The following is a 22,687-nucleotide window of genomic DNA, read 5'->3' as shown; positions in this document are numbered from 1 at the left end:
CCTTCCTAAGGTAGTAAGGTGCACCTTTAATATCAGTAGGTAAGTGAACGAGCATGATGGGTGTCACAACTACCTAAAAGTAACATGTCGGTCCATCATAGTACTCCTCCGAGATTAATAATCTGATCTACGTTATTTGAGTAGGTGTGCTATCTTTCTCAGCGTTTTGGCTGTGATCGATCATGATCCACTCCCGGCCCCAAGTTGTTATTCGTTTGTTTATCTGACAACTATTTAATTAATTAGACGAATCACATGATATATCTCAAAGTATACTACTTTCGTCATTTGGGAAAATAACAATTACACATTGATTTAGAAAAAATAATAATAATGAAGCCAAAGAATTCTTTTGGTCTAACTTGCAGTACTAGTAGTGGGACAAAGCTCGTGTTATCACGATGCTCAACATGATCATGCATGTGATCTTTTGAGGATAAGAGGTAGGCAAGAGCCTCGTGGTGATCTGATAACAAACGGCCTCCACGATTAATTATAAGAGATATTAATTATATATCCTGATCATCATGTATAACACTCATTAATGGATGCCGTCAACAATTATGCTGAAAGAGAATAATTTCACGGGAGGCATATATAATTTGTTTCTTTAGGGTGCATGGGTTAATATTGAATCATGATTACTTAAGACTTGTGTTCGTCCAATCAGTAACAATTAATATCTATAATAATAATAATAATAATTATAAGAGAACTGCTATAGAGACAAAAATATTATATAAAAGTTATAAACCTATAAACTGATATGGTTTAGTAAAATCTATTAAATTTACTTTACAATAAAAGTAACTTTACAATCTGATTTATTACATCAAAACACATTAATTTATAGATTTAATTTTGTGTAATCTCTTTGTGTCTAAAGTATTTTTTTAGAAAAATGATATTTAATTTACTCATTTTTTTTAAAGAAATTACGCAGTATTTACACATTCTACTAACTATATAGACGTAGCATTAATCATTTCCCTAACCATAATACTTGTAGCGAGAGAAATACAATTCATGCTCGATCTACTAATTCCCCGCGTACGTGGAGCGCATGGATCAGTAATTATATATGCTGTCTCGTCTCCCATACACAGAGAAACTAGAAAGAAGAAGGGTAGAAAAATGCATCATATGTGTCGAATTTCTTCAAGGCCATCTCGAGTATATATCAATTGATCTTTTCTTGGGAATATGATAATTATTATGTCTTTAGAAATTAGTTGAAACAATATCGTTGCATCTATTAAACATAGTACTCATGCATGCAGGAATATGTCGGCAAGGGTACGAAACATGTGTCTGTATGTAATTATATATATCAAGGTACGCTTGTATTTGATTTAAAAGACACCAAAGCACGACACCTTCATTGATCTTGTCAAATAGCAAGGGGCATCTTCAATTTTTAATCTTGAAATAAATTTCCAATAATCTTTCTCGAAAAAGTCACAACTAGACATGAATTGATGAGTCCGACATGCTATATCTCAAGAATCGAGCAAATTACGAACAAGCCTCTTCACTCTTTGCTTAATTTGCTTATATAAGACGAGAGGCATTTTCTCCTATATTTGAGTATAATGCACGCCATTATAAGAAAATTATTTATTTGTAACCAGTTATTTTTAGTGAACTGTCTATTTTAAATTAAAATGATTCTGTTTTCATGGTAAATAGTACATGTCTTTTTTGTTGTAAAAAATTAATCACAAGTATTCGTTTTTTTTTTTTGTAGCGTGATGACTGATGAAGAACTAATTTACGAAAATGAAATGTATTATATTAATGGTGCTAATAACTAGGATTGGGGTTCGCTATCAAGTATGCTAGTGCCCCGACTAATGGCGCATTAATATAGGTCGTGGGCTCAGACTTCTTGTAATCACTTCGATCATCCTCGTACATGTCGTCCTCCCCCGGTCCTCCCACCACAGCCCCGACAAGGACATTAGGGTTAGGATTTGTTGTATTGAAGTAGATCGAGCCCTCCTTGCATGCAAATAATTGGGGGTGGTCTTTAATAGATGGCAACGACGATCCACGATGGTGAATGCGTTGAGGATAGTAGTTGCTATAACCAACCATATAAGATAAACCCTTGGGGTTATCGCCTAGAATGTAATCAACTTGGCGCTTAGCCTGTTGGCGAAGCATGGATGGACTAATATAGATGTCGCCACAGTTAATAGATTGAGACGTTCGAGCCAATGAATTTGCATAGACCAGTGAAAGGAATGAAATGGACGTTGCATGTTGCAAGTTGCTACCTCCGGGCCTGTATATGAGCCCCCCAGGACTGTACTCTATGTGTGAGGAAGATGACTCCGGTATAAGAGTGCACATGAAGCTGTCAGCCGAAGCTTTGTACGATTGCAGAGAATACATATTTCCTTCTATGACTTCCTAAAAGAGAAAAGCTGACTAATCAATAGAAAAAATTAATGGCACATGCTATTTTTTTTTTTAAACGAATTTAAATGAATAATATAAACTGATCATGATGATCAGTATATATAAATTATTCAATTAAAATACAAAACTAACACACACCAATCCGGCCTATATATATATATATATATATCTTCGTGACATGCATGACTTAAAAAATAATCAATAATTTTTATTCGAGTTCCATCATCATGATCATATATGCGCTATATTTTACATTGCAGTCTTGAAAAAAACAAGGTTTTTTCTGCAGTACGTTAGCATGATTCTCATTTCATGCAAGTAATATAAATAAAATGAGTTTGTTATAATCATGCATGCATGCATGTTGTATGTATGTATGATGAGTCATTCTCGAGGACTCAGTTCGAAGATCTTGTGCTGGCCATCTAATTAATAATTATGCATGCAGGGGAAAAGATTAGGCCAACCTTAGAGACTAAAACGTTAAGGCCAGCATGTTTGTTGTCCCATCCAAATTCATTGATATTTTCATCGGCTCCAAGGGTTTGGGCATTGCTTTGTAGATAATTGAGGTAAGTATCCTGCTGAGTTGCCCTTCTTAACCATGCTGCTCCCCACAGTAACTCATCCTGTCCACCCCAACCAAATTAAATTAATTACATTAAATTCAATTGTACTAAGATATAAGACCACGCACAAAAACCAAACTCCACATATACTAGTGTCCATGTATGATAAATGCACCTTTCACAGATCACTATTAATAATTAGATTGTGATTGGTAACCAATAATGGACACCGTATAAAACAAACCTGATAGCCATCGAAATCGCAATAAAACGGGCAGGCACCATCTCTTATATTGGAATTATCGCTGTAAGCTCCTCTATAACTATCGGCAAATTGAAAAGCATTGATGGCATTCCGTAATAGAGTATCGGAGTATCCCGGGTCCGATGATCGGAATGCCATAGATGATGCTGCTAGAGCTGCGGCCGACTCTCCGGCAACATCAGAAGCCGGATTTGGTGCGTCAACGGCATAAACAGTCCTTGCCGTGTCCATATCTTCAGGTCTTTCCCAACAATTATGGTCTATGTTTGGATCCCCTACCTTCACCATTAAAAACAATGCATATCTCAAATCAAATTATACGCAAATTAAAGATGTTTACGTCTCATGGACACCCGACATTGTAGTTAATACGTTGGTTTAGTACCTAATAAGTTGGTGCATTCACGAGCATCTTTAGCGCGAGAAAACATACATGTATATATATATATAAATATATAAATATTTATATATATGAATTAGAGATATGTCTCTATCTCTACGGAGCATAAAGCTTTGATGATGGAGATTTCTAGACCATCCAACTCGTGGACTTTTAAAAAGATAGAGGGTCCACTCTTGCATGATTAAGGTACGAAAGGACCCAAGGAAGAGATTAGCGTCAAAATTCGATTAGACTAATTCAAATGTTTAAGTCAAAAGTTTTTTAGTCCAAAGGCATAGGATATGAGGGACGATTTGATCATGTACCAATTCGAGTAAAGTGATCGATCTCTTACAACTAAAGCTAAATAAGGCACGCACTACAAAGGAAGTCAGTTAACTACTCAGGATTTTTTGAACCTGGAGATTTCTTGGAGGCTGGAGACTACATGCGTTGGCCAAGAAGGTCAAACATCCGGGAACCGAGTGGACAAGACGAGTCAAGAGAACCACATTAATTCCTCAACCCGTTGTCACAGATTATAGCTTAACTAAAGCCATAAAATGTTCACACTCAGACTCCCTAAACTATCCCCACCCCACCACTCAATTTACACAAACCACCACTGTCACAATTACCTGCACAAAAACCCGGTTAGGCAGCTGAGACAGAGTCTTGAGCAAGTAATCGGTGGCCCAACGGATTGCCACGAGAGAGTTCCTCAGCTCATTGGGGGGCATGGAATCGCCGAACTCGATCACACTCCAAGCCAGCATTGTAGTCGTGAAGGCCATGGGGAAGCCGAATTTGACGTTGTCGCCGGCGTCGTAGTAACCTCCGGCCAAGTCAGTGTTGTACATCCAACCATCGCTCAGTCCGGAATTGGCGCGCCAGGTGATTCGCTGGTCCTGTGGAAGAAAACCCGACCGCTGGCCCTCGAAGAATAAGATTGCCTTCGATAATGCGTCTTGGTAGTCATGGGCGCTCGATGCAAACCTGGGGAACCCAACAAGGAGAAGGGAAAGAAGAAGGAGACGAGCTAAGGAGATGATCAGAAGGGTCATTGCCTTGGGTTTGGTAATTGGCGCGCGGGCCGTCCTGGTCGTTTGTGTTAATGAGGGAGTGCGTACTTCTGCTTGGGTTTTGGGTTGGTTGTTTGTTAGGTTGTAAATTTGGTCTCACGGGGAAGAGGATCCAACGGGATGGATGCGCCGACACTACGTAATGTGTCAGTTGGGGCTCACATGCAAGCACAAGACGTGAATGCACAGTCCTTGTAGACTTTGTACGTGAGCGACAGGGGGCTTTTTTGTGGGGTACTCCAATGCATGAGCTCATGTGGGAAAAGGGAAAATATTGAGTTGAGTCACTGCAAATTGTATACGTTCCAAGGACACTGTCGATCACGTTGCACGAGATGATCAAGGGACAAAGCCTGTGTCGCTCGCATCTCGAATTTGGGGTGATACGAAATTTTGGCGAACTTCTTTCGTAGCCACAGTTAATTCGATACATGCAGCACCCCTAGCTAACCTACTCATTTATGATCGATGCACATTTTACTACTTACTCTTTTGGCTAACCGATAAGATATTCTTGTTTGAATCGGGATCGAAGCGTATATAGTTAACTCAACATGCAACACCCCTAGCTAACCTACTCATTTATGATCGATGCGTGTTTTACTACTTGCTCTTTTAGCTAACCGATAAGATATTTATGTTTGAATTGAGATCGAAGGTTTCCATATATAGTTAATTCGAAATATGCAGCACCCCTAGCAAACCAACTCATTTCTAATCGATGCGCGTTTTACTACCTATTCTCTTAGCTAACCGATAAGATATTCGACTAAATATGGGGATTAAATTAGGTTATTTTTTAAAAAGTAATGCTACCAATAATTATAGAGTATATAAACGTTGCATAATCATTTTGAAAAAGATCGAAGTTCATTATTAAAAAATTATTTTTTTTCACATAAATTTTGTATTTACTCATAATTTTTTCAAATGAATTGTACAACACTTGTGCATTTCATTATTATAAATATTTCTCATTCTATAATGCATTGCATGGCGTGGAATATTATTTATGTGGAAACTAGCTAGTCTAAGAATTAGAAACTGGTGTGACGGTGTCTTCAATATTTCTCTTCTAGTCTAGCAGCTTGTTGTTCCTACGTACGTCCGTCCTCGTTAAACTAATATTTCCTAGTGCATGACATGTTTGCATGAAGTTGTATACGTACGCTTCTTAATTAGGAGGGAGTTAGGGTTTGAACCTTTTTATAAAGACAAAAAGTACTGTTCCGGGAATACTACAGTATATCGTGATATATATATATATATAGGTCAGTGGGGTGGTTCAGATATCTAGAAGGACGCTGCCAAAGGTAAAAGAAAATATTCTTATCTCCCTGCAGAAGGAAGATCAAGAAGGCGGTGTTTATAATCTATATATGTATTTTGCTTTTCAATAAAAAATGCATTTGTGTACACTCAGCTCTCATGTATATATGCATTGCTTAAAACTGGAAAGCGTAGATAGTCGCGATGAATTACATCATTGCGGCATACTTTGGTTCTTTATCTATCTTCAATTCACGCCTCATTAAATGGATGCCTTACATATTAGTATTAGTATGTAATTTAGTGCACAAACTTGCTTGCTAAAAGAATATTCCTTTTTAGTCTCATCCGCCAACCAGCCGCTATTTTTCTTGAAGGGAAGAGAAATTCTTGTGCTCCATCTATTTTTGTTCATTGGTGATACCCTCATGCATGGGGTGCTCGATTTGTTAAATATAACTTCTTTATAGTTTTTTCCCCACTCCTTGATGATCTCCACCATTGACATAAATAGTTAAATAATTGGAATACACCATTGACATAGATTGCAGCCTCAACACCATCACGCATGGTCCCAACCTTCGATTGCATTGTTGCCTTCAATTCACGTCTCTCTAGTTCACGTGGAACCTATTTCCACTGACCCCAATGCCCATCCCTAAAAATCGTAAATGAATAATGATAGTCTTACCATTATTTTACTATTTTACTATTTTTTTTTTAATTTTTTAAATTTTTTTAAAATTTTCTTTTACTTAATGATTAAACAAGTGACTATCACTAAAATTATATATTTTTAAAATTTTTTCTTAATGGCTAAGGATGTTAAAAAACATACTTAAAAGAAAATGATAAAAAAATAAATACACTACAAGTGGTAAAATAGTGATAAAAGAGTGGTAAGTGTATCATTACTCATCCTAAATTAGGCAAATTCTACAAATTCATAGGTAGCTTATGTTTTTTTTTTCATCCTTACTCTGTGGTTTATATAGAGTCGAATATGAAGAATATGAACTCATCGCATTCTTCTTTTTGCCTTTTTTTGGCACGTCGTGTATTGGTTCTACATATGTAATTGGCTATCTTCAATCCCTAGTATCCTTTTATAATATCTTTAGAGCATATCTAATGAAGTGTAGAAGATAAATTTTAAAATTTAAATCTTTCAAAAAACCTTACTACTTAAGTGATATAAACGATGTATTCTAGACACGAGAATATAATAACTCTTTTTTATATTTTTTAATGATAATATAAAACCCAGGGATGCTGAGGGAGGAAAAAAATAGAGTTAGGAGGCTACATTTTGGATGTGTGCAGCTTTTTAGCTAAAGTCTAAAGGAGAGTGTGAGCTTGCCACCCTTACAAGTAAAGGAATCGATTACTCATTTACAATTACTTCTTTTACGCAACGCCAGGATGGGCTTTACCCCTTTCGGCGGAGGGAGAGGAGGGAGGATGCTGTATTTTCTAATTACCGGGATTGGGTTGCTAAGCTCGATGGAATGAACAGTATAATAAAAAGAAAAATTAGCTCCATTTTCTCTTAGAAATACGTGCGGAAACCTCATGATGAAAAGCCTGGCCCAAACAAAGAAGTTGGGGCCCGAATGATCTCGCAGCTTGTTATTTCTATTTTTAGAACCAAGCTAGGCATGGGGCGTTGGGTGTATGTTGGATTGAATGAGCCTCGAAATCAAAGAAAACCTTAAAAGATTTCTTGAACCGAACAATAATAATAAAGAACGAAAGCACGCCAATTGCGTTGTTCATTCGAGTTTGGTAGAAATATGCTTGAAATTAGAGCAAAGATCGCCTGATTGAACTGCCAAGAGCATAGTGTGTTGGGGAAGGAACACGAACTAAAACACAACATTTTGTTCCCAATTTTTTTTCTTATTAACACTAAGATATAAAAAAAAAAAATACAAGTATCTAATTCTTAATGTGGCATTTTCCATCCACTCTTAAATTTTTTATATTAAAAAATAAAAATTAAATTATTAATTAATATGTAATATAGTCTTTGATTCTTGAGTTTAGGAAGTGGACCCGGGCACTCTGAGAGGATCCAGATATTTAGACCACTTGGGCCATTTCCATACACGTTTCGGACCACACACAGTACCGGCGGTCTCAAATCAAGACTACCCAATTTTAATGCCTCGAAATCACTCCAACTAATCAATCACAATCACCTCCTCCTCCTCTGGCCCCACCACAATCTTTGTGTCTCCATCCCTTTAACTTGCGATGGCTTTTCAAGAAGTTTTCAAAAACCACTAAAATCCGCCGTACTCTTTTGAACGTTTGGAAGGAAAATTAAAAGGGAGATAACAACTTTAAAAAATAAAAATAAAAAAGGAAAATTAATCAACCAAAAGTCCTAAAGTCTAAACCCCCTTTCCCTCTCCATTAAACCAAATAATTGAACTAACACTATCACAAGCACTAACTAATCCCCAAAATTAAAAAAATATATAAAAATTTAAAATAAAATAAAAAAACCCAAAAAGAAAACTAAGAGCTATGATTAAGAACCTTCCTAGGAGACTGTGACAAAGTCTATCCCGCGGCTGAGCACAAAAATGTACAAACTGAACCCGGCCGATGCCGGTTCACGTGTACCTGTTTTCTAGGTTAAAAATTATCCAAAACTTGGAACCATCTGGCTGAACCCTGATTCTGGTTCGATCACCGTCTCCTTCCTCTTCCTCATCTCCAACACTTTGCGGTGGCTGTTCGAGTGAATATCGATGGAAAAGGTCGGACTACAGGCCGGTCTGTACTCTGGGAAAAGCCGACCCGACTTGTACCGAACCCCGCAAGCGTTGCAGAGCGTTTTGGGACCCCGTGGACCGGTTCTCCACTGGGGGGTCTTCTGCACCTGGCAATGGCTGCACCTTCGCTGAAACTGGGTCCCACCGACCCCAATGGTCTGAACCGTCGGTTTCTTCTTCTGTTTCTTCGTCGGCGGTTCAGCAAAAGCGAAAAGCTGCATGTTTTGGACCGTGTTGGCGAAGATACGACAAGATGTCGAAGAAAACCCAGGAGAAGATGCTGAAGATGGTGAAGGTGACTCAGAGAGCGGGGACCCAAGTGTCCAAACGTGATTCGTTGCTCTGGCCCGTTTGGTTCTGGCTTTAGACGGAACCGGAGAGGGAAAACATGAAGGTTTTGTTGATGTCGACCTTGGTCTGGTCTCCGGTTCTGACCGGTTCATTATACGAGTCTCGGTTTTCTGTTTCCCGGCAGCGTACGAAAGAGAGAAATCCAGCAGAGAATCGTCCACGATGCGAGAAACCCATTCTAGCTCCGCCAAATCATCATCCTGTAAAACCCAAAAAGATATTAATTTCTAAATTCTATGGGATTTTTTAAGGGAAAGAAAAAACAAGCAAAATAAGTTATAACTATCGTTTTCTTCTAACAAACTTACCGGAACGGCAAGCTCGCTGGCAAGATGAGACTCAGACTCAGCTGTGCCGGAGAAATTTGTAGAATTGGAACTATCCTCGTCGGCCTGGTCCTGAGAGGAAGAGCCCGAAAGAGAATCTTTCTCCACTTCTTCCTCTTCCTCGTCTCGTTCCACGACGTACCCGTCTTCAAACTCGGCATTCGACAAGTCCAGAAGGTCGTCGATGGAGAAATCTTCGCTGGGAACCCCGCCAGCACCCCAGCAGTCCTCTAACGTCACCTGCTGAGTCGACTTCATGGCCAATTCTCCAAGTAAACTTGATTTGAACGCTCTCGCTTCCACGCAGTTCTCCATTTCTACATTCAGCATATATTCACCCAACAAAGCATATTAAAAACCAGCCCCCACCAAAAAACAAAGTCACCCATAACCCAAAAATTCTGTAATATTCCTATTCCCATTCTATTGTTCCAAAAAAATTTCATCTAAAGTTTACCTGAAAAAGATGAAGAGAAGAAAGATGCTAACTTTCGATAGGTAAGAGCTTGTTGGCTGGTTCGTGGGCGAAACTGGTGCTCGAGTTATTGGTTTATCTTTATTTACCCCCTTTATCTCTCTCTCTCTCTCTCTCTCTCTCTCTCCACTCTCTTATTTCGCACCTATTTAAGATTTGAATACTTTTTCTCCTGCGGAGGTCACGTTAGATACGGAGAGTAGCTGACTATTCTGGGTCGTCATGAGTTGGCCTGTTCGGACCGAGCCCACAATTCCACAAATGACTAATTAATTTATTTTTATTTTCTTGTCTGTTTAAAATTTCTTAGCCATCATCATGGGTCTGGTCATGCCGAACTTCCACCAAAAGTAACAAGACAAAAACTTATGGCTGGCTGAAAGTTACACGCTTTTTCTACTTTGAACATCACAGTCATGCCCAGCCAGCCCATGTTGGCCGTCCCGTTCGTTGTTCAAATCCATCCAGTGGGGCTGACTGGGACATTGTGACTTCGCGTTTATGGCGCTACCTACGACTATTACCATTCCAAACGGGAAACCGTAAGGAAACCAATCCTTTTTCTTTTCTTTTTTCTTCTTTCTGGTTTAATTGTATGTTTGAGAATATGGGTCTCTTTTTGTGGTTATTTACGGGAAATGGTATTGCTTTGCCGCGTTAATCGCGGCTCCCTTTTCGGCTTCACTTTGCAAATGACTCGAAGTCGACGAGTCATTCCCTTCGGCTTCCGCTCGTTGTTTTCTAAAATTTATTTCGGGAATTGTCATAGGCCTGGTCCACACGATGAATCAAACGGTCAATATGCTTAATGGTAACACATCGGACGGTCAATATCTTTCCGATGATGTATTACTCCGGGTAAGAATAGTCTAGTAGCTGGGCTTGGAACCTCGGGAATACTCATACAAAAAGTGCCTGCAGGCTGAAAACAAATAATACAGATATTTCTTTCCTTTTAAAAAAAAAAAATTAATTTAGTTTTTAATTTTTGTTAATTGTTTTTGAGTCAACAGCGGTGGCCCATTGCTGGTGACCAGTCCACTACTTTGGCCCATGTAGATTAGGAAAATAAAATAATAATGTTCCTTAAATGCAATCAATCCCTCTCATCTTTCAACTGACCTAGCTGAATGAGTTCACTGTAGAATTTTCAATTTTGAAATGAAGTAACTTATAAGCTAATCCACTATGATTTTTTTCTCCGTCTTGGATTAAAAACATTAATGTTTTAATAATGAATACTTTGGACACGTTCATAGATGACAAGGACACAAGTCAGTCAATTTCCCATTGGATTTTTAGAAATCAATTATTCATATAAAACAGAACATATATATATATATGTATAGTACTGAAAAAAATCATTCATCATTCTTTTTTTCATCATTTTATGATGTTGCATTAGATAATTAAAAATTATTATATTTCACTTATAAACTTATCATCTAATGTTATATTATGAAATGATAAAAAAATGATGAGAAAAATAATAATAAGTAACATTAATCGGCTTATGTCATATAAGTTAATATAATTTTACATGCCAACTTAAAAATATAATTTTTATAAAACTAATATACACAAATTCTGGGTCAGGATTGAGTCACTTAACATTGCTGCTCCATTTGGCAACCTCAGTTTTGTGGGTAGATCGAGGAATTAAAGTATAGCCGACCGTTGACGAAATGAGGACTAGCATGCGATCAACGAATCAACACTTGGCAACGAGAGTGATCTGCGGAAGAGAGATGAAAAAGTAGGAAAAATGGCTACAATCGGCAAAAGGACAACCAAGTTTGTTAAAATTATTCAACGCGTATATAGAATGCCATGATTTTTATAAGCAGAAATATAGAAACGTTTCTGGGTGTACTCAGATACCTCAATCTACTCCTCTATTCATGCCTTATCTTGTCTTTTTTATAGATGCTTGCCATTTCAGTTATTCTATTTTCTACACTGGGAGTGGGAACCTTTCTATTCTGCGGATTTAGATCTCTTAATATAAATCTTTAGTGCAGTAATTGGTAAATCTAAGCCTGCAAGTAAAGGCAATATAAGTGCACAAGGTGGTAAATGTATCAGTTCCATCAGGTACAGGCAAGTACAGCAGCTCTATTTTACGTCGCAAGGAAGAAAGTCAGCTAACAAGAAGCCTACTTGAAGAAACCAAACAACACGGAGAGAGAACATTTTAATAACATTAGTTAAGTTTGATGGCGGGGTATGGATTTCCTGCTCTTGCGTGTATGGGAGAGATATGACTTCGCTGATAATTTGACGAACAGATAACAGGATAAGTACAAGTTGAGCAGGGTCTCAATCTTGAATGTAAGTTGCCGGTATTAGCCTATAAAATGTAAAGTGTTTTAAATATCAGACCCGCACCCACCTATATATGAAATCCCAACCACCCAGCTGTTAGATCGGTTTTGACTTAGATTTTTAAATATTGGCATCATCTGGCCTGACAATCAAGACCAGTTGGCATGGAAAGTAGCCAAAACTCTCGTTTCAAAAGCCATCGACTATAGGAAGGGCTTCCCTTTCAAATTGGCTCTAAATGAAAACTTTTTTTGGTGGCTTCCAAAGCTTGAATATGTTCCTTAGCCGGGACTGTGACTATGATGATCTTCTTGAGATTGGAATAACCTTTTTTTTCTTTTTTCTTTTTTAACCCCTGCAAGGGAAACCATTTCAAAAGTAAACCCATTCGGTCAGTGTAACCAATTTGTAATCATGTCTGTTTAATGATTTAGTCATTGAAGTCAACCACTTTAGGAGCAAACTCATTTGGCCCAGTTGCCTAATAGAATCATGGTGAAATCACTTCATTGTGGATGAAGCATTTGCCTCCCAATTTCACAGGGTGACCTTTGACCTGACTTTTGATGCGAACACTTTCATGGTAGATTCATTTGAATAGCAACGAACTCATTTTGAAATGAGCCGGGGTTTTCGGTTCCTTGCTTTATATGATAATTAGAGGGTATTCTGTTTTTATTATATAATTCAGTGGAAATTGATAGTTCAAAGTGTCATTGCCAATTTTGAGAGTTTATGATACATATTACAAAAAGGGTGGTACTTCGGGAGTGCAAAGCGTAATTTTCCAGTAGTTGCTAGATTATGTATCCTTTTTACTTGGCGTAGCATTATTTTTGGAGTTTGAGAGCAGTAATGATTCATGAACGTGTTTTGTGAAATTATTCCAAGTTAAAAGGAGCATGTAAATGTTGATGATAATTTATTGATACAGTTGATGGCAACAACATCATGTCTGTGCATAAAAATTATCAATGACAGTCCGCACTGTCAATGGTATTCTAACTACATGGAAACCATCTAACCAAAACAGATTCCCAAACGAGTATCTACCTTGAACTCTTAGCGTGGAACCGAAAATCACCTTGAACTTCAGCTTCCTTATTGTAGAGTTAAACCTTAAAATTGATGGCTTAACAATCACTTCAGTTCCAGCTGGTGCTTCAACAAAAGCAGTGTAAATAGAATTGACCGGACCCACATTTGTTACCTTTCTCGACACAGTTAAGTTACTCTTCAGCTCAGGAATGGTAATAGAAGGCAGATTAAGATTTACAAGGACGTTGGCTGACTTATTGCAACGTCTGCTAGACCTAGTTATCGAACTGATGGCAGTATGATTGTATCCCATGGAACAAAGAAAATGGAAATAGTCTGAGGACCCCATGTCATATATGAGACCAGGAGCTATGGCTTTGTTAGGATCAACATGACCACCTCCATAGTCAAATGGGTCAGCCTGCTTATGGGGAGCTCCTTCAGCAACTGTGCGTTGGCCATATTCATCTTTCAAAGAAGCTGCACAAGAGACAAAGAGGATCAGTTGTGCACATGAATGTTTTGAGGAAATAATTTTTTTTTGTCAACCTGTAGAGACCAGCGCAGACTTGATTGCAGCAGGGCTCCATGTTCGGTGGATAGCTTTTAGAAGGGCCACAATGCCAGATATATGGGGACAAGACATGGAAGTTCCTGAATCAATACTGAAGTCGAGTGGAGGGAAGTGTTTTTGGGTCATATCTGATTGAAAGGGGGAATAAGCAGGGGACCAGGAGGCCAAAATATTAACTCCAGGAGCAGCAATATCAGGCTGCAGCCACACACTTAAATTCATCAACTGCAAGAATCATATAAAGTATTAACTTTGTGAAGTAGTGAGTACCTTCAATACAGATGGAGACAAGGAACTAGGTCCTCGAGAGGAGAAGAATGCCACTTCTGGGGAAATCTGTTGTCCCACAGCTGTCTTTGTTGGGCTAAACTTGACTATAGGATTTCTGTTGAATAAACATCTCCTCAGGAAATTTTAAATCAGACAGTTTTCAAATGAAGTTTTTCTTTCTGTTGCTCTTTAGAGAGACAAAAGGTGAGGACAATGCAGTTGGACTTTTTGTTAATGATTTACATGTTGACACAACCAAAAGGCTTAGAAATAGAATTAATAGCAGTCATCCAATATGCCTACGTTGTTAGCAAACAAAGAGGATTATTATAGGCCATTGATTAGTAATTTAGTACAAGGTTTGTGACAAAAAATAAGGCACTTCTGACACAAATCAAGAACTGACGACGCTATTATCTGCCCTCCTAAATTCCAATCTTGTTCTAGGCATTGGGGAGAGGGTTTTATTAGCCATCCCATAGCACTATTGGAAGTTGCAGATCAATATTCCAAGAACAATGGCCACATTACATAGTATTAAGAAGGATTTCAAAACAATAGGCAACATCAGTGGCCATCCTATCCACTTGGAATAACGTACCATATAATTTTACACAGAAATTGCTGGTGCCTTAACAGTGGAGATATCCTCTCATCATCATTGAAGTAGGAAAGGAAGGAAGACAGCTAAAGAAAAAGGGACACAGACATGTCAAAAAATTGGTTTATTTTCACTTCCACACCATGGATTCAGCATGCTCTCTCAAATTACCTGTTCATATCAATGTACGTGAGTAGAGATGTGCCAATTGCAAAGTCTATTTGGACACAAGGAATACCCCAGGTTAAAGTGACATCCTTTGTGGGAAACTGGGCAAAGATGACACCAGCTCCCCGAACATCAAGTACAGTACTGGTTGCAACAATAGCTGAACTTTGTGATCGAGATGCGAAGCAAAGAACTACTTTTCCTCTGGCTAAAGTGGCATTTAGGGTTCCTGAAACACAGCTCCTGCTAAAAGTAACTGCCATTAGAATATGAATATTGTAACATTGAGTAGAGGTTTCACTCAGAGTTCATGCAACAAGATGCAAAAAACAAGGCGTTATACTTTGCACTGGATTCATCTGAATCATCAGCTGCTATATCTTGTCCATTCACAATGGGGTGAAATTCGTTCACATCCTCCCCTGTATAGAAAGCCTGACCCTGTTTGAGAAAATAAAATTACTCCTAGGTCTATAATTTAAAAGAGGCAGGTATAAATTTTGGTAACTAGCTAGTAGTTCATTATAAATGTGAAGTTTCAAACAAGGCTTCTTTATGCATGGTTCAACCAGGGGAAAAAACAAAAAACAAGAACAAACAGTTCCAGGGGTTCAGGCTCTCCATGCAACTCCATAATGGATGTACTCAAAACTACTTATCAGAAATAACAAGTTGAATTAGCCAAATTATAGTGTATTTCCCTTGATAGGCTGGCTTTAAAGGAATAATATTGATGTGGTCATAAGATTAAAATATATGAATTTCTCAAGTTTCTTTTGGTGACACGGGCATAATACTGAACAACAATATATCTTTCTATGTTTATTCTTTGTTTGATTAGGTATTTATAGTTATGTTAATGCAGTAAGATTTCATTGAAATTTGTTTCTCATCCCAATATGAATAAATTACAATCATTCATGGCTGGAAAGGAAGTTAAGAAGTACCACAAAAGTTCGATTGTTTCCTAAAGTGATGAAAGTGGGGAAAGCCCTATCGATGGTACTTGCTGCCACAGTTATGACCCATGGAGCTGTATTTATGACAGACTGAGAGTAAGGACCAGAATTCCCAGCGGAACAGACAACAGAAATTCCTTTAGTTACGGCATGGAAGGAACCAACGGACAAGACATCATCAATATATGTATCAAGTGGAGGTGGTGAGCCAAGAGATACCGAAAGCACATCTACACCATCAAAAATTGCATCATCAAATGCGGCTAGAATGTCAGCTGAGCTGCAGCCACCAGTAGCCCAGCAAACTTTGTAAACAGCTAACCAAGCAGATGGAGCACCACCTCTTGCCACTCCTTGAGCTAATCCCATAAAACTCACATTTTGTACCGGAGCCCCAGCTGCAGTAGATGATGTGTGAGTACCGTGTCCTGAAGCATCTCGGGGAGATAAGTATTCAGCCCCATCACTTGTATTCATCTTTCCAAACTCAGCTTCGTATCCCTTGACATACCAACGTGCACCAATAATTTTTCTGCACAAAGTCCTACGGCAGTAAGTGTTTAATGCTGCAATCAAATATAAGAGGCCTCAAACTCGCAGGGATGCATTGAAAGGAACAAAAAAAAAAAGGGATGGAAAACAGATTGGTGCTTCTTTGTAGCACTGCATATTCTTGGACTCAAATGTGGGACTTTCAGAGTAAAAACTACCATTCCATTAACTCCGGAATTCAAAATACAAAAGTTAATGGCATGCCGAGAAGGTTGTGGCATAGTTTCATCAACTAAAATAGACAAAGTCATTACTCCAAACTCCATTGTCATTGATCACTTTAATGGCTAGAATAACCTTTACCGTGATCTTGCCAAATTTGATTTTCTTTTCAATATTATATGGAACCAAACTATTGGTTCTCTCATATGAGAATAATTTGATTCAAAATATAAGTTAGTGTAAAAAGAAATACAAAAGCATGAAGTAAATTAACCTATTACAGTGGGAGCTATTGAACTTCTCTCCTTGTTGACATATGCCTTTCCAACGAGGCGGAGCATGTTCCATTCCCTCGTCGTTGAAGCTTGCAGACTCGGGCCAGATTCCTACTCAACAAAAAGCAGCACAATTAGGAACTATCCCGGTAAAATACAAGCAAACCCAGCTTTTCCACACTAACCAGTGTCCATGACACCAATAATGGACCCGTTTCCCGATTGACTCATTGAAGTAACCCCATTCGCAATTTGGCTCTTTACTTGGAGGAAGTCCCAACTTCTAGTTGTTTGCAAGTTAAGAACTCGGTTTCGAACTACTCGAATAACTCCTGGGAAATCTGCATTGTATTATGAGAAAGGAGAATAACAACTGCAGGTAAGAAACCAGTATTAACAGATCACCAACATTGAAACACCTGCAATTTGCTTGGCTTGAGACTCAGTTAAGGCTGCAGCAAACCCCGAAAACCCATGCTTGTAGCTGTACAGAATCGACTCCTTGGCAGCTTCACTGCTGTCAAATTGATATCTCAAGCTCTTACTTTTTTCTTATTATCATAATTAGGTCATAGTCCCGTGCCTTCACCAGCAACAACATGGTGAAAATGCATTTGATGCACGTAAAACTGTAGGAACTACTAGGAAACAATAATTAAAAACGAGGCCAGACATAACGTTCGCATATGAAAACAGAGATTGGGTTTTACAACTTCGAACAAATTTTAGAGAGCATAAAAAATCATGCTGATAAAGAGATTTTAAATAACACAAGGCAATAAAAAAACTAAAGATAATAGCAGTAAGAGCACGCAAATTATATTATAGCTGTTTTAAATTTACTTAATACGCGATTGAAATTTTGTCTGCCAAAAAAACAGGATTTAGAACTCAAACCTTCCAATTATATTTGACAGGATTTCATGGTGCGAGTCCTGAACAAGTTCCGGTTCTTCATGCCGTCTCTCCCCCATATACACAATGTGAACCTACCAAGACCAGAGAAAAACACAAACCCACGAAACAAGTTGATCAAGAAAGCCAAATCAAGGAAAAAACGCAGCAGAACGCATACAAGAAAACGCAGACTCACATTGCTTGAAGCGAGAGCTAGAAATAGGAAAGACTGTTGCATAGCAAGAACAAGGAAGATGATACCATAAACCCAAGTAGAAGCCATGACTCATGAGGAACCTGAACTGCAAAAGACACTGTTTTGTTTGTGATTCTTGTAATTCTTGCAACCTATGAAGGTGGGGAATCAAAAAAGGATGAAATGCCTATGTGCGTGGGGACCATAGTGATTTGCTCCACTATGATACTAGCATTAACACCAATAAAGCATTTCTGAGCCATAGATATATAGTGATACATGTTTGCACTTTCTTTTGTTCGATGTTAGGTGAAATCACGAGTAGTGGACGCTTGACTCTGTGAGAGAGAGAGAGGACGAGCCGGGGGGGGGGGGGGGGGGGGGGGGGTTGACACCGTGTACAATGCATGATATTTGCATAATGATATTTTGTTCCTTTCATTTTATTGTTTTATTTTGATGACTCGTATATTTAATATTTTTTACTTATTTATTAATTAAAGCAGTGATTATTAGTTATATTAGTATTTTTTATATTTTTAAAAATATTAAAAAATATAAATTAAAAAATTAAAAATATAAATTTTACCTAAATAACACGCCAGCCGTCACTACCAAATTACGTCCTAACGTTACTAATTTATTCACCCAAGTACATTTTTTTTAGACGTCTACTGATACTTTTATCGAAATTTATTATGGACAGTGCAAATTGCTCTTAACCTTTTTCTATATAAATGTTTTTAAAAACTTCATAAATTTATTAAAAAAAAAGTTAATTATTAATTAAAATAAATAAATAAAAATCTTTTAAATCAATTGACAATACCTTAATTTCTCATTGGAAAAATCTAAGATGGTGTTTACTTTCTCTAAATCTTTTGGTTATTGTTTCAATAATGGAGCGGAATTGAGGGCGGTATTGGAGGGTTTGATATTATGTTAGCAGATGGAGTGTTTAGTAGTAGATATTAAATATGATTCATTGGTGCTAACTGCTAAGGGGGTGAATAAGATGTTTCGAATGAATGGACAGCTTCCCAAAGACATAAGAGGCTTGTATAGATTGGATAAATTGGGTATGGCTTATTTGTGGGAGGAATAAGTATTTTATTTTTGGTCAGTACTGCTGTTTTTTTGGGCATATCTTTGTATAGGTGCTGGTTTTTATTTTTTGTTGGGGGTTAAGATTGAGAATATGGATAGTTTTGGTTATTGTTCCTTTTTTTTTTTTTTTTTTTATTGGTTATTCTCTTGGGGCTTGGCTATCACCATGGTATTTCTGAGAGATGGTTACTTATAGACATAAGACCTATCTTTTTTTTTTCTTTTTTTATTTATTTTAAATCCTCCCTTTCCATGTATAAAATATAAATAAAAGACAAAAAATGCAATTCTATAAACATCATCAATAGAACTTCTCGATAAACATATTATTTTCTATGTTTTTTTAAAAGCTTTGCTTTTCTTTTCTGTCTCTATTGTAGGCTTGTGGCCAGTGGCGGAACCACGTTCTCCTTAGAGGAATGTGTCCTTATTTTAAAATTTTGTGAAAACATAAATTACTCTCCTATATTTTATATATAATTCTATAAATATAAAAATTTTATTTTAAAAAAATTTTATAATTTTTATATGATCTTTAAATTTTTTTTAAAATTTTAATATACTTAGAAATGTCTCTCTCCAATTTTTTATATAGTCCCAAATTTTTGTTTCATTTCTATATATTTTCTATTTTTAAGGATGTTGCTTCTCCAAAATTAAAATTAAAATTAAGTTTATGAGAAATAATAAACTTATTAATATAGATTTTAAAGTTTTTTTGTTAAATAATATTGGGTTTCTTAATATGAAATCTAAAGTGAAAAAATAAAAAAGATTATTTAAGACTGATGATCTATAAGAAAAATAGTAGTTGTAGCTATATTTTTATGATTTTTTCAATCTTTTTTTTTAATTTACATAAGAGAAATTATGTTTACAATTATAAGATGTGTAAGTCTCGTCCACTTCCTTTGAAAAAAATAAGTAAATATATGACTTACATAAAAAAAAATAATTTTTTAATAGGAGACTCTATTTTTTTTAAATAAAATGCGTAAAGCTTATATATTCTAAGACTATATTTAATATTATTATTTATATAAATGTGTCACACAATAAAAAAGTTAACTCCCCTTGATATAATTGCTAGTTTTACCACTGCTTGTAGCCTTGCATTTTGATTTTCATTTCTGTGCTTTCCAAATCAATCGATAAAGTTTTCACCTGAACAATAATTTAGAAGATTAAAGTTATGAATTGTCATACAGCTTAATCCATGTAATCTATCATTTTTGTTGGGGAAAAGTAACTGTTCAATCTAGAGGTATAAGGGCCTCTTTGGGGTTGCAATTAGAAATGTTTAAATAATATTAAAATCTATTTAATGAAAAAATTATGTTATTTAGGACTTGTTTGGGGTTGTGTTATAAGTCTTAAAAAGTGTTTAAATATTCTTAAAAGGTTTTTAATAAAAAAAAATTAAGTCATTTGGGTGTTACGTATTAAAGTACTTTTAATATTAAATAAGTTAAAAAGTACGTTTAAGAAAAAATATCATTTTCTCAAATTTGTTTTTTCGGATAATGCGGAACGTAATTCGAATTTTTAAAAAACTGTCAATGTACGGAAATATCCATACAACTTTAAGATAATTACAACTTTCAAGAATATGATCATAATTATTAAAAATTTAAATAATCGTCATTTCTACCTCTGAAATTACTTTTTTAATTTTTTTCAAACAAACGTAACATGTTTGAAAGTGTTTTAAACATATGGTTACTAAACAGTAAATAACTTTTTAATAGTATAACTTATCACTTAAATCATAAGTTATAAGTCCTAAAGTTATAAGCTATATTTCCCACCATAATTTCAAACATACATTTAAGTGTTATATATTAAAACACTTTTAATCTCAAATAAGCTAAAGGGTCTGTTTGGAGTTGTAGTATGAGTTTTAAAAAGTGTTTAAATAGTCTTAAAAGTTATTTAATTGAAAATTAAGTTGTTTGGTATTATATATTAAAGCACTTTTAATTACAAACAAGTTAAAAGATGTATTTGAGAAAAATCATCATTTTGATACTTTTTTTCAAATGTGCTTTTCTAGATAATGCAGAAAATCATTCAAATTTTAAAAAGACTGTCAATTGACGAAAATACTCATACAAATTTTCATATAATTTATACTTTCAAATTTTCAAAAATATGATCATAATCTTTAAAATTTCAAATAATCGACATCAGAAATCACTTTTTTAATTTATTTCAAACAAACGTGACATATTTAAAAATATTTTAAACATATAATTACCAAATAGTAAATAAATTTTTAATAATGGAACTTATTACTTAAATTATAAGTAATATGTCATAGAGCCATAAGTTATATTTTTCATCACAATTCCAAACATGCATAAAAATCTCATTTGATGCTTTTCTTCAAATGTGTTTTTTCGGATAATATGGAAAGTAATTTGAATTTTAAAATATTGTTAATAGACAAAAATACCTATATAATTTTTAAATAATTATAACTTTCAAACTTTCAAATATATAATTATCGTTTTTAAAAACCCAAATAATCATAATTTCTACATCAAAAATTACTTTTTTAATTTGATTATAAACAAACGTAATATGTTTTAAAATGCTCTAAACATATAGTTGCCTAATAGTAAATAACTTTTTAATACTATAACTTATTACGTAAGTTATAAGATATGAGTCATAAATCTATAAGTTATATTTTTCATTGCGGTCTCAAACATGCACTAAGACTATTAGTTTAGATTAGCAAAATTGATTGGACATGATCAAATTGATAGTCTTATTAGATGATATTGATGTGTGGTTTTTTTGGACCAGGTTGAAACCGACCGAATGTATATATATTATTTTATTTTATATAGTAATTTTATAAATTAATTATATAATTTTCATCAAATGTATAACCATTTACTAACTAGAAGTTGATTGGATATTGAGATAAGAAGAGATGATTTTAGATAAAAGTTTAATAAAATATTGTTAGAATATATATTTATTATTATTATTGTTGTTTTAGACATTAAAAAAGTTTAACTAAGATTTGAAAAAGTTGACTTATTTATTATATGAAGAATGCTAGTATGCCTCCCTTATTTTGATTGCTTGTGCATTTAATTAATTAATTAATTTTTTGCTTATTTATCGAGCAATTGATTATTAGTGTATTGATTTTTTTTAATCTTTTTAAATATATTTAAGAAATGTTTGAAATAAAAAGTAAAAAAAAAATGCAATTTGCACTATAGGGTATATCAAATGGATAAATTAGAATTTTATTACGTATAAGCGAACTTGTATACCAATCTGCGTAATAATACTGATGGTTTTATATTCAAAATTTAAATTGACTATGCTTTTAATAAAATCTACTTTCTGACTAATTATATTAGATGAGTATATATATTAATGCATAAAATCGTTTATAACTAGATTTTTCTAATTGAGTTGAGCAGCACTATCCTTAAAATATTTTATATAAAAAGTTTAAAAAATCCAACCGGCCTTAAGCTTGTAGCAACCAAGTAACATGCTCTCAAGGATCAGTGCAATGATAATGGAAAAAGCACGTCATGGAACACTCATGGTTATACCTTCTGCACCTTTCAACGTTAAATCGTGCTCAAATTCCGATCTTGTGGCTGAG

General features: G+C 35.5%; 3 protein-coding genes across 10 annotated transcripts; all 3 read right to left on the bottom strand.

Moving 5' to 3' along the window:
• Positions 1–1,770: 1,770 nt before the first annotated feature.
• Positions 1,771–4,928, bottom strand: LOC122309125 (endoglucanase 24-like). The gene is made up of 4 exons (XM_043122489.1): positions 4,279–4,928; positions 3,238–3,537; positions 2,892–3,053; positions 1,771–2,415 (listed from the first exon to the last, which is right to left on the bottom strand). Exons 1-4 carry the CDS (start codon positions 4,702–4,704, stop codon positions 1,804–1,806), a joined length of 1,500 nt encoding a protein of 499 aa, XP_042978423.1. The 5' UTR covers positions 4,705–4,928; the 3' UTR covers positions 1,771–1,803.
• Positions 4,929–8,335: 3,407 nt separating this feature from the next.
• LOC122311575 (GATA transcription factor 5-like) lies at positions 8,336–10,094 on the bottom strand. The gene is made up of 3 exons (XM_043126168.1): positions 9,909–10,094; positions 9,434–9,768; positions 8,336–9,325 (listed from the first exon to the last, which is right to left on the bottom strand). Exons 2-3 carry the CDS (start codon positions 9,764–9,766, stop codon positions 8,642–8,644), a joined length of 1,017 nt encoding a protein of 338 aa, XP_042982102.1. The 5' UTR covers positions 9,767–9,768; positions 9,909–10,094; the 3' UTR covers positions 8,336–8,641.
• A 3,055-nt stretch (positions 10,095–13,149) lies between these two features.
• Positions 13,150–18,289, bottom strand: LOC122311474 (subtilisin-like protease SBT3.9). Of its 8 annotated transcripts, none has more exons than XM_043126027.1 (11): positions 17,944–18,289; positions 17,748–17,839; positions 17,270–17,367; positions 17,036–17,191; positions 16,850–16,961; positions 15,850–16,393; positions 15,246–15,343; positions 14,906–15,145; positions 14,134–14,248; positions 13,839–14,061; positions 13,150–13,769 (listed from the first exon to the last, which is right to left on the bottom strand). In XM_043126027.1, exons 1-11 carry the CDS (start codon positions 18,028–18,030, stop codon positions 13,201–13,203), a joined length of 2,334 nt encoding a protein of 777 aa, XP_042981961.1. In that variant the 5' UTR covers positions 18,031–18,289; the 3' UTR covers positions 13,150–13,200. The 8 variants fall into 8 exon arrangements, with proteins under 8 accessions (XP_042981961.1, XP_042981964.1, XP_042981962.1 ...); XM_043126030.1 differs by having other exon boundaries at positions 16,081–16,393; XM_043126028.1 differs by having other exon boundaries at positions 17,036–17,182.
• Positions 18,290–22,687: the final 4,398 nt, after the last annotated feature.

The sequence above is a fragment of the Carya illinoinensis genome, chromosome 5, assembly GCF_018687715.1.
Source record: "Carya illinoinensis cultivar Pawnee chromosome 5, C.illinoinensisPawnee_v1, whole genome shotgun sequence".
Classification (NCBI taxonomy): Eukaryota; Viridiplantae; Streptophyta; class Magnoliopsida; order Fagales; family Juglandaceae; genus Carya; species Carya illinoinensis.
Note: the sequence above shows the minus strand (reverse complement) of the source record. Positions and strands in the feature narration are given on the sequence as shown.